At 38.5% G+C, this 16,216-nt stretch overlaps 1 protein-coding gene across 2 annotated transcripts; it reads left to right on the top strand.

The window, feature by feature from the left end:
- Nucleotides 1-1,826: 1,826 nt before the first annotated feature.
- On the top strand, nt 1,827-15,977 carry BUG22 (cilia/flagella-associated protein). Of its 2 annotated transcripts, XM_088952927.1 has the most exons (7): nt 1,827-2,515; nt 2,738-2,806; nt 3,602-3,676; nt 3,784-3,815; nt 4,353-4,594; nt 15,371-15,607; nt 15,716-15,977. In XM_088952927.1, the coding sequence occupies exons 3-7, from the start codon at nt 3,624-3,626 to the stop codon at nt 15,722-15,724; spliced, it is 573 nt and encodes a 190-aa protein (XP_088809053.1). In that variant the 5' UTR covers nt 1,827-2,515; nt 2,738-2,806; nt 3,602-3,623; the 3' UTR covers nt 15,725-15,977. The 2 variants fall into 2 exon arrangements, with proteins under 2 accessions (XP_088809053.1, XP_088809054.1); XM_088952928.1 differs by lacking the exon at nt 2,738-2,806 and having other exon boundaries at nt 1,829-2,515.
- The last annotated feature ends 239 nt before the right edge of the window (nt 15,978-16,216 follow it).

The following is a 16,216-nucleotide window of genomic DNA, read 5'->3' as shown; positions in this document are numbered from 1 at the left end:
CAGTCTAGCACCTAGTCGTGGCAATTGGGTGGGCTGGATGGAGCTTCAACCCATTCCATCTAACCCGCCAACCCATTAATGACCTACTTATGTAAAATTAAATGGGTTGGGTTCAACTCAAACTCACTTTAACCCACTCCAACCTGCCCACACCCATTAATCTTATACTTATGGACTTAAAAATCAAACTAACTCTCTTTTAACAAATTAGTTGGTCATAGCTTGGTGGTAATAGTAGTTACTATTTATATAAGTGGTGAGGGTTTAAATCACATTGCATGCATGTTTTTTTTCACAAGCTGCGAACCCATTTGACTATGCTCGGATTTTGAGTTTGACCAAATCACTTAGGTTCAAACCGGTCAGCCCATTTAGACCTGAATTAGTCTAGTCAGACTATACCAGTCCAGTCAATGGTGGATTGACTTGGACTGGCCCATATTAGGTTTGTGCACGGGTTTGGGAACGAACTAATAGGCTCGAAGTGGGTCAACGTGAGTAAATCGGGTTGGTCCATATCCGGGTCGGGTCGTATGGGTAGTGGTTGGAGCAGAAGGCCTATATTAGGCAACGAGCCACCCGCCCGATCCCGTTTCGATTCGGGTCAATCTGGATCAGTCTGGCCCGGGTCGGGGTGTGTGAGCACTAGTTGGACTGAGCAAAGCAATTAGTACCAAACCATCCCGTCTGGAATCTATTTCGGATCCGGGTCGATCCGAGTCAGTATATGCTGGATCGGGTCGGGCCGCATTGAACTAGTCCAGACTTGGGTCAAATTGATTTGGATTTGAGAAAATCTATGGTGTAGAAAAGATATAGTATGGGAAGAGTTTTGACCAATCAAACCCCCCATGAATTTCGATCTGATTGGCTACCACGTTTATGATTCCAATTTACTGATCATAAGTTTTTCAGATATCATATCTTTTTCATATCATAGTGGAGCCCGATGAATTTATGTATTGTTGGGTGAAGTGTGTTGATTCAAGACAAAACTAAATTAGTGAAATGATTAATAGAAAATTAATACATTAATTATAAATTATTTAATTCAAATGAAGAAAAAAAAGGCTAAGTAAATGGGCGGGTTTGGTCATGGGTTGAACACACAACCCACTAAGTAAATTGCCACCCCTACTAGCACCGAAAGATGTGTCAAAATTTTAGTGGATTCGAAGAGAATATCACTTCGAGTCCAAACGCACTGAATCCGATCCGTTAAGAATTTAGGTTATGAGTTTGCTCCTTAGGTAGCAACACCCTCTATTACTGCCACACTATTATTATTAGACCTGTTCATGGGCTGGGCTGGGCTGGTTCAGGCCAGGCTTTCACTCTGTATTAATAGATTTTTCTAAGACCTAAGCCTAACCATCGGGCCTACAACTTGGGCCCAAGCCCCGCCCTCATAAAAAGCTCGAAGCCCGGGCCTAGGCCCGAGCTCGAAATTTAGCCCATGCTGTTACTACTACTGAATAGAGAGAGAGAAAAATTATAAAAAAAAAATAAAAAAAATGTATATATTAAATTATAAATATATATTTCAATAAATATTATATTATTTATATATTTTATATAATATATAAAATACATATTATGTATTTTATAAAATATATAATGCTGAATTGGGCCGGGATTTTTTGACAAATCTCAAGCCTGGCTCGAAACACAGTTGGGCTTACTATGTTAGGCCCAAGGTCAGGCCCGGGCCTAATTACATGACCAAGCCCGACCGGGGTGCAGGTCGGGCCGGGCCGGGCCATCGGGCTACCCGGCCCATGAACAGGTCTAGTTACTAGTTACGATTATGCTGAAACCATCCTTCGGTGGCTGGAATTCCCCATTGATTGGACAGAATATGAAACTTTTGTTCTACTAGATGCTTGGGGTGATCATTTTCTTCAGGTTGGGAGGAAGAGTCCTCAATCTAACGAATGGCATGAAGTTGTAAACAAGGTTTCTTCAAGTTTGTCTTCTCTTCCTATGGCTCGCAAACTACCTTTGTAAGCCAAGCTATCATCAGGCCTCATCTGTCTGGTGAGCAATGTAGAGGCGTTGGCACCAGGTGAGCTTTGACCACCTGCAAGACGGAGACCCTCAATAAAAAAGAAAAACCTCAATGAAAGTGGGTGTTGCAGATCTGGAAGAACAAACAGAGCTGGTGGAAAATTAGAGGGGAGAAGGATCGTGGTGGTGAATCTTTTGAAAGAAAGATTTGTCGAAATCGCTGGCGGCGATGTATAAGGGGAGAGAGAGACTCTCTTCTTTGTCTTGGAAATAAGGTCTGAGTGGTACCAGATTTGGATGTCGGAGACCGTCTTCTTGCTGGTCACCCACAAATTCTAAGTGGCGCTCGAAAATCTCCTTATCGGTCACCGTTGTCTTGCTGGCATCGGGTCATCCCCCTCCCCAGCATCTCCACTGGTTAAGGAGAGAGAGAGGAGGTGGAGGGGGCTATTGTCGCCGATTAAAGATCGAACTAATTCGGTTTGCCGCTGTTGAAAGGAAGAAGAAGGTAAGGGTAAAATTGGGTTTTAAAAAATATATACATTATGTGTGTATAAATTTTGACGGAATATCAACCAGTGTTAACGGTAAGGATAAAACTAATCAATTATTAGACACAGTGAGATATCGTTAGACAAAAGTCAAACAATAAGGGTATACTTAATAAATTTCGCAAACAGTAGCGAGTTTAAGAGATTTGCCTTTTTTTTTTTTTCTACTACGCTGACAGAAAGAAGAACAACCCAGAGAAGCGTTCGATTATTCGCTCGTCAGTTGGGGTTACAGTTTCGTTTCTCCGGTAAGAGTTTTTTTTTTTTTTTTTAATAATTTTGAGATAGTGGAGTCGTTTAGGATTTGATTTTTGGCCACCTTTTTTTCTCGATTTCTTCAATTATGTTGTAATTTCTCTATGATTTATTTTTCTACTTTGGCTACCTTTGTTTTGATGAAAAAGAGTTGGAAAACAATGTTTTCGCCTTTAAAGGGGCGGGAATATGGCTAACTGTTTTAGTTTGGAACTGTTTTCAGTCCCTTCTACGCAGAAGTCCAACGGAGCCGTTATTGAAATTATTTTGGGCTTAGCTGAATAGCGACGATAGGCTTTTGTCAATTTGAAAATTGAATCGTTACTACTTTTATGTTTTAACGAATTTAATTCCTTAATCGAGAACTTGTGATTTGGCTGGAAGGTTTTCCTTTTGTGTAGAAAGGAATTTGATACCCTAGCGATTTTGATATCTTTTGTTCATAATTTGCCTAATAGTTCTACCATGTTGATGGTCAGTATCAGTTGGTTGGCATGATGGTCGGCTAATTCCTAGCTTGTTCCTGATGAAATTTCTTGAATTTATGAAACGAGTGAAATTTAATGGATGATTAGGTCATTCGAGTTTGAATTTTTGTTTGTTATAGTCAGTTTAGATTTCAGATTCTAAACCTTTGAGTATAATATCTGAAGATTCTGAGCCGCTGGGACAATTAGACGGTTCATCTAGTTGACTAGTATACTTTGTGCCTTAATTCTTCAAGGGACCCTGCATTTAGTGCGGTGATTGATTAAGGTTTTTTTTTTTTTCTGATTCTGTTGTTACAGTTCTGGTTGGCGGTGGTGGAAAATGTTTAAAAACACATTTCAGTCTGGGTTTCTATCCATTTTGTACAGCCTTGGGTATGTCTCTTCTGTTGTTCTGCATACATGGTATTGTTAATATTCTGAAACTTTACACTTCTCTTATGCGCTAAAGTCTGAATTTTTCTTATTGGGTATTTAAACAGGAGCAAGCCTTTGCAAATATGGGATAAAGAAGGTGATTACCTCTTTCGTTTTATTGTTGTATGATCCTTTTCTGCTTAACTGAGCTGTCATCTAGCTATTAGGATAAATCCAGTTTTTTGCATTATTCCTTCCAGTTGGAGAACTTACCCTGTTCTCTATTGGTTATAATGGACATAAACCAGTCTATCTTCTTGACAAATGAAATACTGCTAGAAGAAAATTGGTGGTGGTGGTGGGGGGGGGGGGTGGAGCAATGACATGTCAATGGGATTCAATAGATATGCACAAGCCAGTGATAACCCATTGATCTGACCTTCAATCAGTGAGTTGACTTTTTTGGAAATAGTTATATTAAATAACCAAAACTTATTCAATCTTTTTTTCCTTTAAACAATTGGTGAAGTATGTGCAACATTTCACATAAAAGAAAATCTCGATTATGAACATGTCTGGTGCACAAAGAGGTTAATTCACAATCCATGGTTGCAGCTCTATGCTGTGCTAATATTTCTACAAAAGTTGTGTTCCAGCATCTATAAATGCTCCTTTCTTTTTGGAACCTCTGCAGTTGCTAATGGCCAAATCAGACGTCTGCAAGATGAAGACATCCAATCTAATGTCCTTGAAATAATTGGATCGAATATCCAATCAACATACATTACGTGCCCAGCAGATCCTGCTGCAACACTTGGTATAAAGCTCCCTTTCTTGGTTATGATCGTGAAGAATCTAAAGAAATATTTCACATTTGAGATTCAAGTGCTGGATGATAAGAATGTCAGGCGGCGTTTCCGAGCTTCTAACTTTCAAGTGTGTAAGTCTTGCCAATTGTTTAGTTGTTGATGTTAGTAATTTCTCTCATAGGCTTATTGTGCTTCAGAATGTATTACTATTGGTAACAACCTTTTGGTAAGATAAACTATTGAATAAATTCTAACATAAAGATTATAATCACGTATTCTAGGAAAATATTTTAGGAAATTGGATCAAATTTTGTTGGACCCATACTTGGGTTATGTGTTCTGGGAATTCAGATCTTTAATGTCAACTCATATTGTTACATTTATTGCTAAGGACATTGGTTTGGTTTATTTGATTCTTCATGATATATTCAAAATTACTGCTAACAAAACTGATTTATTTATTTGATTATTCATGAATATTAGCTGATGTATTCATCATGTCATGCTTAAGTATATGAAGTTTTTCTTTTGTCTTATGAATGTCCTAGCCCTAGAATAATATGTCTTAAATTTGTGGTTTTTACTTTTTTATATTAGAAGCAAAAAAGGATTAAAGGAGAAAAGATAGTATTAACCAAGGAAATAGGGGAAGAGCAACCAGAGGTGTATGAATCTTCCTTCAGATCTATTGTCTTTGCTCGGTCCATTTCCCCCTTTTATCAATCTTAGTAGAACTTTCTGCAGAAGCATGGAGATCTTAGTTCTTTGTCATTTGGTCAGGTCATTCTTGGACATTACCCATAAGAGTAACAGAGAGTAGGTGTTTCCAATTTCTTACTTAATGTGTATGTACAGATTGCATAGATTAGGGGCACTGCACAGTTTTGGATCTCTATTGATGGTTCTCCAGATATTTGGGATTTTGGAGGACTGCAAAGTTGAGAATTGAGATAGGAGCCAAGTGTTTTTTTCTTTTTCTTGAAGAATTCTACTAAATGATGAGTTCTTTGTTTACCAGCATTCCTCTTCTATCTATTTGAGTAATAAATCTAACTTGGTTCATTCATGAAAAGAATGGCCATTACCATTGCCATTCTTTCTTGGACATAGTTCTTAACCTTTGAAACCTTACTTTGCCACAACTTTTACAAGTTTTTAGAGTAGTATTGCGAGTAAATATAAGTTAAATGGTTTAAGGTGTACCACAGGATAGTAGGCAATGGGGTGCTGTTTGAAAGACGGTGGGGCAAACCAAGGCTCTTAAGCAATGTATTAGTTATTTTTTACTCTCCTTCATATTTTTTTTTCTTTGAGTGGAAAAAACTAGATAGACCCTTGATCACTAAAAGAACTGAATGAAATGAACACGTATTAATACAAGTTGGTTACATCTTGGTTATTTATGGAAATTAAATGTTATTTGATATGAATCCATCTAGTTGCTGGCATGACTGACACATAATATTGTCTTTTGATACTCAGATTAATCTGCCATTTGCAACTGACCCAACTGAAATTTATATTCTTCTCAAATAAAATGCCATTATTGGCTTATGCTTCATTGCACACTTTCTTCTCTAGCCTCTCTCACTGCTTATCTTGAGCCTAATAATAAAGCCTTTTTGCTTCTGTAAAGACCTATCCATACAATTTAGGACATGCCTTCCCACTTGTCACGAGCCTTATGATCCACTTAGGATGCAATTGTGATGCAAACAGTCCATTGGCACAATCTATATCCAATTTCAATCATGGAAAGCCCATCCATCTTGGTTAGTTCTCATGAACCTTGTGATCCACTTAGGATGCAATTGTGATGCAAGCAGTCCATCGGCACAACCTCTACCAATTTCAATCATGGAAAGCCCATCAATCTTGGTTAGTTTTCAATTTAAGTGAATAAAAGCCTTGATCCAATTATATGGGGTTGTCTACATGAATATTTTTCCACCGTTATGCTTTGTTCAATGTCATATCCATTGTTTAATCATGGGCTCTCAAACCATTTCTTACTACTTCAACCCATGTCTGTTTTGGCCTATCCTTGCTTCTTCTAGACCCTTAACTTACAATAGGTTGTTTCTTTCAGACACTTCAACCATCTAGAGCCCATGTTTAGCTGGCACTAAAACTTTTTTTTTTCCTGAAGAAAATGTATTGTATTGAGAAAAGAAAATATACACCACCCCACCATAGTTTTTGAGGGTTCATTACAGCATTTAGCAATGTTTGTATTGATTAAACCCTGACAAATAAGAAAATAATGAAAAGAAATTGGTATATAAACACACAAAATGAATATTTTAGTTTAACAATGTATTATAATCTCAAAAAATAAAGAATTAAAAAATATTTTATAATAGATAGTACAAAACTGCTTGGTGATTAGGTGAGGTGAGCCTCAAAGGGGAGTTCAAATCAGCTCCTGACAAAATAGTTTCCAACAATGTCCCCCCCCCCCCCCCCCCCCCGTGTATTCCCGATGATAAGTACCAGAAATGATGAGGCATCATCGGGAGATGTTCCCAATACATGACGGGGATATGCTGTTGGACGTTGTGGGAAACTATCTTGTGGGGGGCTGATTTCAACTCCTCAAAGGGCGCCTTGTCACCTAGGCTCGCCTTGACAACTATGACCCCCACACCCACACAGCAAGAAACTGTTAAAAAACTAGCTCCACTTGTATAAAACTTTTGCCAAACTCTCATGGTCATGGATCCTGATTTGTCTTTTTATGCTTATGCTAGGGCATTCCTAGAAGCGATGTACTACACTTTAACCCAAGTGTAGCGTCAAGTGGGCAAGGGATTGCCCATAATTGGCACTGAATAGAATGGAATGGAAAAACATGATTCATGTAGTCAACCCCATATAGATGGGACAAGACTTAGATGATGATGGTGACGATGGGACAAGGCTTATTGCAATTAATTAAACTATTGCGAACTGGGCTGGTTTTAGACAAAAAACCTATGCCTAATCCCAGAAGTTACTAGGCTAGGCTGGGATAGATATGACCTCCCCTACATATGGCCTTTGTTTTTAACTATAGGCACAATGGTGCTCTTTCACCATGTAGAGAAGATGGGCCGAATGACCCATAGACTGTTTTCTTATTTGTTTTCCTTATGTTCTTTGCTGTAATGGGCCTCAGCTTGGGCCTTTCTTATGTTATGTCTTTTTAATTATTCGCCTAGTTAAGGGCCTCTTTGTAAATTACTGAAATTAAGTTAATGAAAAGGGATTAGGGGTGTAAGAGGGGACTAGATTTGAAAATCTCTCTCTGAACCCTTATTGCCACCACCTTCTTCTTCCTCTTCTCTCTTCTTGATTCTTGGTTTCTGCTGTTCTCTATCACTTTTTTTTGCATCTTTTTAACAGTCTGTTTATTTCAGAAGGTTGTTTTTCTTCTTGGTATTAGAATGGGCTCTTCTTTTCTCTCTTTTCTCCTCTTTCTTTCCATACACAGTGTATTGAGAGCTGAATCGAATGAATAGTTAAAGAAAAAATTTTCCAGCCCAATTGTTAGTGGTTTTTGGAGAGGAGGCTATCCTTGTCACCACCTTGACAGTATCAAGTGTATTGCCCAAAACCCTAATTAACTAGAGAAATCTACTTGCGGGCCCCACAGGGAGTTTGACCTTGGCGCTCAGTGATTGAAAGACTTATTGTTCTTCATGTTGAAGATCGATTCAAGTTGCTTGGTGTTCTATGAAGTCTACAAGGTGCGGCTAGGTTTTTTTTTTTGTTTCTCTCGGGTTCCAGGTGTGACGCAGTTAATAGGTACGACTGCATATAGGTTGATTCATAACACATTTTTTCTGTCTTTAGTGATTGTTATTTGAAGTTATTAGAAGTTATTTTTGGAGTGTTTTAAGAAGATGGATCCTTTGGAAGTTGAAAATAAGCATGTTGTTGAATTCGGACAGGTTCCGGGGGCCTCTGTTGACTCTCTATTAGCTGTGACCACAGTCAAGCTAGATGGAACCAATTATCTAGCATGGTCACAATCAGTAAAAATTCATGTCTGCAATAGAGACAAATGGGGTTGTATTTCCAAAAGCAAAAAGGCTCCGTCGGAAGATGATCCATCATATGAAAAATGGATGCAAGAAAATTACATTGTAATCGAATGGTTAGTAAATTCAGTGCAACCTCAAATTAGTCAACACTATTTGTGGATGAATTCAGCAAAGGAAATATGGGACAATGTTGCTGAAACTTATTCTCAGAAACTGAATGTAGCTAGGGCATACAAGCTAAGGAGTGATGTGAAAAATTTAAGGCAGGGGGAGAAACCTTTGGCTGTTTATTTCTCAATATTGAAATTCCTTTGGCAAGAAATTGACTTGACGGAAACTGTAGCCTGGGAAAGTACTAATGGTGTTGAAACCTACAAAAAACTAGTTGAGAGAAACAGGGTGTTTGAATTTTTGACGGGGTTGAATCCCGAGTATGATATCACAAAGCAAAACATCTTAACCAAGGATAGTGTTTCTTTGTCTCAGGCCTATGCCTTGGTAAGTAGTGAAGAAAGCAAGAGACTAGTCCAGATTCAAGGGGCTAGTCAAAATGATCACTTTGCTAACATGGGGCTGAAACCTAAGGGAATTACAGGAAGTCCAGGTGGTTTAGGTAAGAAGGAAGTTATTTGTGAGTACTATAAGAAACCAAAGCATACAAAAGACAAGTGCAGGAAATTGCATCCGGAGCTTCTTTCCCTTCGTTCCAAAAGAAGTCTGATAATATGAAGGCAGGAAGTGCCAATATTACTGTTGGTCCAGATAGTGACAGATGCCTAACTGAAGAGAGGACTGCTAGTGAACAATTAGCAGTTATGAAGGTAGAGTATGAAAAGTATGGAAGGATGATCAGTCACCTAGAGAGTGTTGCCTCTTTTTCCAATCCTCTGGGAAATTCAATATCTTCTGCATTTGTTCATTCAGTATACGGGCTTCTGTCAATCATGCAACAATCTCAGGTAATCGTGGGATCCCTTGGATTATTGATTCTATTGCTTCTAACCATATGACTAGCCTTTATACCTTATTTATTTCTTATGATTTGCTTTTTGGTCGTGATAAAATCACCCTAGCTGATGCTCTTGCTCCTATCTCTGGCAAGGGAACCATCAAGGCTACAGACTCTTTGTTACTCCCTTCTGCTTTTCATGTACCAAAACTAAATACAAATTTGTTATCTGTAAGCAGCCTAACTAAGTCATTGAATTGCAGTGTAGCATTTTTTCCTTCCTACGGTGTTTTTCAGGATTTGGAGTCTTAGAAAGCGATTGGGAGTGGCCATGAGGCGAATGGAATATATCTATTGGATACTCCTAGACAGGGCCAAGGACAACCTGGGAAAGCTGCCTTTGGATCTACATCTTCAGAGTTTGTCAGTCGTGTCATGTTATGTCATTTTCGTTTGGGTCATCTTTCTTCTACTGCATTGAGTCATTTATTCCCATAACTATTTAAGGGAATTAATTTGTCTAGTCTTCATTGTGAGTCTTGTGAGTTGTCAAAACATTGTAGAAACAACTACCTTTGAGTAATTAAAGATCTTCTCCTCCATTCCATATTGTGCATTCTAATGTGTGGGGGCCTTACCACTTACCCTCTATGGGTGGTTACAAATGTTTTATCTTGTTCATTGATGATTTTTCATGATATACTTGGATATTTTTTATGAAGTCCCGTGATGAAGTTCCCAGACTTGTGAAGCAGTTCCATGAATTTGTTCTAACTCAATTTGATACTAGAATGAAAATTTTCAAATTTGAATGCAAAATAATATTTTGAGAAAAACCTAACCTGTTATCTCATTGGTTTTGGGGATATTCACCAAAATTCCTGTGTTAGGACTCCAAAACAGAATGGAGTTGCTGAAAGAAAAAACCAACATATTGTTGAAGTTGCAAGAAGTATCTTGTTTGCCTCTCATGTCCCTACAAGATTTTAGGGTAATGCTGTCCTCATTGCAACCTACCTAGTCAACTGTATGCCATACAGAGTGTTGGGTTTTAAGTCTCCTTTCAATTTTCGTTGTCTGGGCAAGGGCCTTTTTCCTATTCCACTCCGTGTCTTTGGTTGCATTTGTTATGTACACATTCCAAGTACCTAGAGACATAAATTTGATCCGAAAGCCCACAAGTAAATTTTCCTTGACACAAAAGGGTTATTGTTGTTTTGATCCAAAGTCTGGAACTTGGTATGTCTCAATGGATGTCACCTTTGATGAATTTTCTTCTTTTTATGATCCTTCTCAGGAGAGGCATTGTCCAAAGGGGGAAAATTTGTCATAATTGTTTGCTCTCCCCTTTCCTGTCCCAGTTGAGTCTTCTTTTGAGCCTCTTCCTACTTCAAATGAGTCAAGGGAGGAACAATCATCTCATTCTCATTCCAATATTCCTATTCCTCCTCTGTTACCTCATTGTCCTCTTTTTAATCCTAGGCTGTACCAGCGGCAGAGAACTAGAAGTGGGTAGATTGTTTCCTCTACTACACATGAGCCTCCTACACTTCCGGTCACAGAAGAGACAACATGTACTGATACAGTCCCTTTGGAGCCATCCTTCTTAGACCTTGATGTCCCTATTGCTATCAGGAAAGGTAAAAGGAAGTGCACTGCACATTACATTTCCAAACACCTTTCTTATAGTTTGCTCTGTCCTTCATATTTTGGTTATCTTTCTTCCGTTGCTTCTAACCCAATACTCAGGTTAGTGTCAGAAGCTCTTACTATTCCAAAGTGGAGGGATGCTATGAAAACAAATGTAGACTTGCATGATATGTCTCATCCTCCGGGGATGTATGACACAAATATGGAAGGGAAAGTCTGCAAACTGAAGAAATCTCTTTATGGACTTAAACAATTACCTAGGGCGTGGTTTGAAAGGTTTAGGTCTACTCTTGTTAACTTTGGCTATATACAGATTCAGTTTGATCATACCCTCTTTGTGAAGAGGAGAGGCTCTTTGGCAGTATATCTTATTGTGTATGTTGATGATATAGTTGTGACTGGCAATGATGTAACAGGGCTTAATGATCTTAAATCATTTCTTCATACAGAGTTTGAGATCAAAGATGTGGGGGAATTGAGATGTTTTCTTGGCATAGAAGTTGCTCGACCTAAGGATGAGATCCTTATCTCTCAACGAAAGTATGTGCTAGACTTGCTCACTGAAACAAGGAAGATGGGTGCTAGACCAATTGCTACTCCTATTGGTATGAGTCATAAATTTCTGCCTCAGATGGAGTATTGTTGAAAGATAAGGGAGTCTTCCAAAGGTTACTTGGGAAGCTGCTCTATTTGTGCATGACTCGGCCAAACATTGCATATGTTGCCAGCTGCATTAGTTAGTTCATGCATGCTCACAAGCACACTCACATGACAGCAATAGAATGAATTCTGTGTTATTTGAAGGGTTCTTCTAGAAAGGGAATTCTATTTGCTAAGCATGTTCTTATGAAACTTGAAGCTTACACAGATGTTGATTGGGCCGGAAACATTGATGATAGAAGATCAACTTTTGGGTATTGTAGCTTGGTGACAAGTAATATTGTTCCTTGGAGAAGCAAGAAACAATCAATTGTTGCCAGATCTTCAGTCGAAGCTGAATACAGAGCCATGGCTCATGGAGTTTCTGAGCTATTGTGGCTTCGATCCTTGATGGAGGATATGGATATTGAGTATGATAAGCCATTAATGTTATATTGTAATAATCAGGCTGCCATCAACATTGCTCACAATTCGATGCAACATGACAGAACCAAACATATTGAAGTTGATAGACATTTTATTCAAGAAAGAGTGGCTTCTTGAGAATTTTGTCTACCTTTTGTCTCTTCTGAAGGACGACTAGCTGATTTCCTTGCCAAGGGCATCTTTAAGGCTAAACTTCAGCATGATACTGGCAAGCTTGGCATGATTGACATCTATGCTCAACTTGAGGGGGAGTGTAGAGAAGATGGGCCGAATGGCCCATAGACTGTTTTCTTATTTGTTTTTTTTATGTTTTTTGTTGTAATGAGCTTCAACTTGGGCCTTTCTTATGTTATGTCTTTTTAATTATTCGCCCAGTTAAGGGACTCTTCGTAAGTTACTGAAATTAAGTTAATGAAAAGGAATTAGGGGTGTAAGAGGAGATTAGATTCGGAAATCTCTCTCTGAACCCTTATTGCCACCACCATCTTCTTCCTCTTCTCTCTTCTTGATTCTTGGTTTCTGCTGTTCTCTATCACTTTTCTGCATCTTTTTAAACAGTCCATTTATTTCAGAAGGTTGTTTTTCTTCTCACCATTTATTTGGCATTTTTGGTTTTCATTATCTCAGTGAATAGTTCAGTTAATTGCACCAAGCCTTCCCCTATTCATTTCTAGACGACTATTGGAATACCATTGGGTGCTGATGCCTTCCCATTCTTCATCCTTTTTTTTTTTTTCGATAAATGAATGGAAATTTTATTAAGAGTAATAAAGTATACAATCACCCTAAGAGGAGGCACATGATGTTACCTCCCCTTAGAAATGAAACCATAACCAAACTCTTAACAGAATACAATTTTAAGGTAGCCCAAAACAGAGAAACCCGAGAAGCCCCTTGTTTAGCCAAAGAATCAGCCCAAGGCATTTGCCAATCTGCTAACCCACTGAAATCTGACTGGCATATTCCTTGTAAGCCAATTAATTTTCTTAAGAAGATCCCTGTAGCCCCAGGAAACTGTTTCTGGATCTGACAACCAACTCACTACCACTTTAGAGTTGGTTGCCATCTGTATTCCTTGTACCACAGCCAGTATCTCAGCCCTTGTAGAATCACCAACTCCCATTGGACTTGAAAATAAGGATAGAATGCTGCCATCCTTATCTCTCAAAATCCCTCCTACATCCGAAGGTCCTGGATTACCTTGACTACTCCCATCAAAGTTCAGATTTACAACACCCTCCGGAGGGGGTTGTTTGGGTGTGGGTACAATAATCCCTCTCCAGCTCACACCCTCCATATGTTCTTCATTTAGTGATTTTCTAAAACAACTTTTGCATCTTTCCATAGTTTCTCACCCTTTATCAAGACTCTTTGATCTTTTCTTTGATGCGAGCCCAGATCTTCTAAAAGCAAAAACTCTGCACACATGGCATTTAGTCGCACATTGGGAATATTTCCCATACTTGTATATTAAATTCATGGGGAGATGTTCCCAATGTATGGCTGGATGCCTGTACTTTCAAATTGTGTGCAGAGTTTTTGCTTACAGGGTATTCTGTCTCCTTTGATTCCTCTAACATGATTTAAGTCTATCCTCTTTCATTCTCTCTTTCTGCCCAAGGTTCAAAATATCAACACAGGCCAATACACCGGTAGGGGTGTATCAGCCTGTATCTTGGCTTGCCTTTTATTTTTTTTATTTTTTCTTTCAAACTGGTTCAGAGGGGTTGGTTTGAGGCCCGAAACACCCCCTGTAGGGGCATATTGGGAAGCCACTGATACAATACGTATCGAAATTTTGAACCTTGATTCTATCAAGTTTATGAATCCTATTTTCTCCTTTACTGTCTGGGTTATGGTAAAATTTATCACATGCCTTCAAACTTCACTGACTTTCTTTTTGGCTCCTACTCAATGTTTTTTTTTTTAATATTTTTTCCAAGTTTTCTACATTTTAGTCTTTTCTAATCTTTATAAGATGTTTGTTTTTGCCTTGGTTACATTTTAAATTTCTTCATTCCACCATCAAGTGCCTTTAGCAGATTATATTTTCCTTCAGATTCTCCTAACACTTATCTTGCTATTTTTGCACAGTTGGTCATATTAAGTAACACATTTTTTGGGAAACTATTTTATGCCACATATTGTTAGTTATTTCATCTAAGTTCTATTTTAGCTTGTCTTTATATTGTAACAATTTTTTAAGTTCTACCACAATTCTTGGGCACCTATTGTCTTTGCAGGGGGGGGACTATATAGATGGCTACCCAAAGATTCAATAACATATTCCTGGGCTCTCTTTTCTTGTGACGTTCTTTTCATGTATTTGCTCATCAAGTTAGATTTTTTTCTTATAGGAGATTTTCTCTCCTTGTCATGTATAGCCATGCCATTTCCATTGTTCTATGCAATTTTGCTTATTCTTAGAGAAGTGATTAACAGTCCGCTATCCCCTTCAAAAATGAAGCTCAAAATCCAGGGGTAGAGTTGGGGTAGCAGGGCCCTACCACTTTTCCCCCCTTTTTCTTCTCTAATGTTCTTCTTTCTTAATCTCTACTAGTATGCAATCTATGATACCTAGAAACCTGCACAAAGAGGTGCCATATCATGTCAGATACTTCAATTTTTAGTTTAAATCTGCGATACTGTATCTAGCTGTTTACTGCATCCTTGTTCTGGGTAAGCTCCTTTTTTGAGGTCGTCCTGCACAAAACTGTCATTGTATCAACATTTGGGATCTAGAACCAGGTTGGAGGATTGTATTAGAACCACAGATGGAGTACTGTTGACTTTTGGTTCCAAGGTGCTTCATATTTTGTAAGTATAGTGTTGGTGCTACTACTAAAAAGGGCAGCAGATATATGCGGCCTTACCCCTGCACATGCAGAGAGGCTGTTTCCAAGAGGGTTGGTACTACTACTATTATTACTATTTGTTAGGTTGTTAAAGTATGTAACTCCATTAAAAGAAAATTCATCACATGAATTTATTATGGTTGGATATTGATACTAGAAGGGTTCTTTCACTTAATGCATCAAATAGTTCCCCCTCCCCCCCCCCCCCCCCCCAAGAAAAGAAACTTGATCAGTAAAACTATTTTTAAAAGCAAAACAAAGAAAATTCTGTCTTAACCTCAGCAGATCGTGGTTGTGGGAATTAAAGCATTGAATCTCTTGAATTTGTTCTTTTTAAGGCGGTGACTCGAGTGAAGCCATATATCTGCACTATGCCCTTGAGGCTGGATGAGGGGTGGAATCAAATTCAGTTGAATCTATCTGATCTTATAAAGAGAGCATATGGCACAAACTATGTGGAAACTCTTCGGGTTCAGGTTCATGCAAATTGCCGCTTGAGAAGGATATATTTCTCTGATCGCCTTTATTCTGAGGAAGAGCTCCCACCAGAATTTAAGTTGTATCTTCCAATGCAGGTAACCTCCCTAACCCACACGGACACAGCCACACACACAATGATGGTAATTGCATATACCTACTGTGTTTCATTTCATCTCATGTTCAAAATCCTTGTTTAATTCCAGAAGGCATAGATGCTTGGAAGGGAAGACAAATGAGAGGATGATAACTACTAAGGTTCTGAGAAGTGGGAACTACTACGTGCACAGATAATGTATCATTTGTTATGTAATTCCTTTCAAACTGAAAAAAAAAGAAAAAATCTTTTAGTGGGATTCTGCAGACAATTTTTTACCCCTTTTCTTTCAATCTTGACCTTGTTGGCAGAGATTCTCTCCTTGCTATTCTAATGTTTAAGTTATATATTTCTTGATGATGTAGAACTAAGGATTGTTTTGTTGGGTTCATGATTCCACAATTTTTATCGTGCTGATACATAAGCCTTACTTGGTCGGTATCTAGTATCTACCGACACTGGTTGTGAGAACTGCTATTTAATGGGTCTCTCTGGCCCCAACTTCAACCAATGAGATGGTCTGTGGTTGTCTCGTATTCAAAAATAGTAACTGTCCTATTGATTGACAAGGGACTGATGGCATAACTGCATTCTTATTTATAGATCGAGC

Source organism: Nelumbo lutea, chromosome 7 (genome assembly GCF_056320005.1).
Source record: "Nelumbo lutea isolate HS-2025 chromosome 7, American lotus-T2T, whole genome shotgun sequence".
NCBI lineage: Eukaryota > Viridiplantae > Streptophyta > Magnoliopsida > Proteales > Nelumbonaceae > Nelumbo > Nelumbo lutea.
The sequence above is the reverse complement of the archived record's forward strand: the minus strand, read 5'-3'. Positions and strand labels throughout refer to the sequence as shown.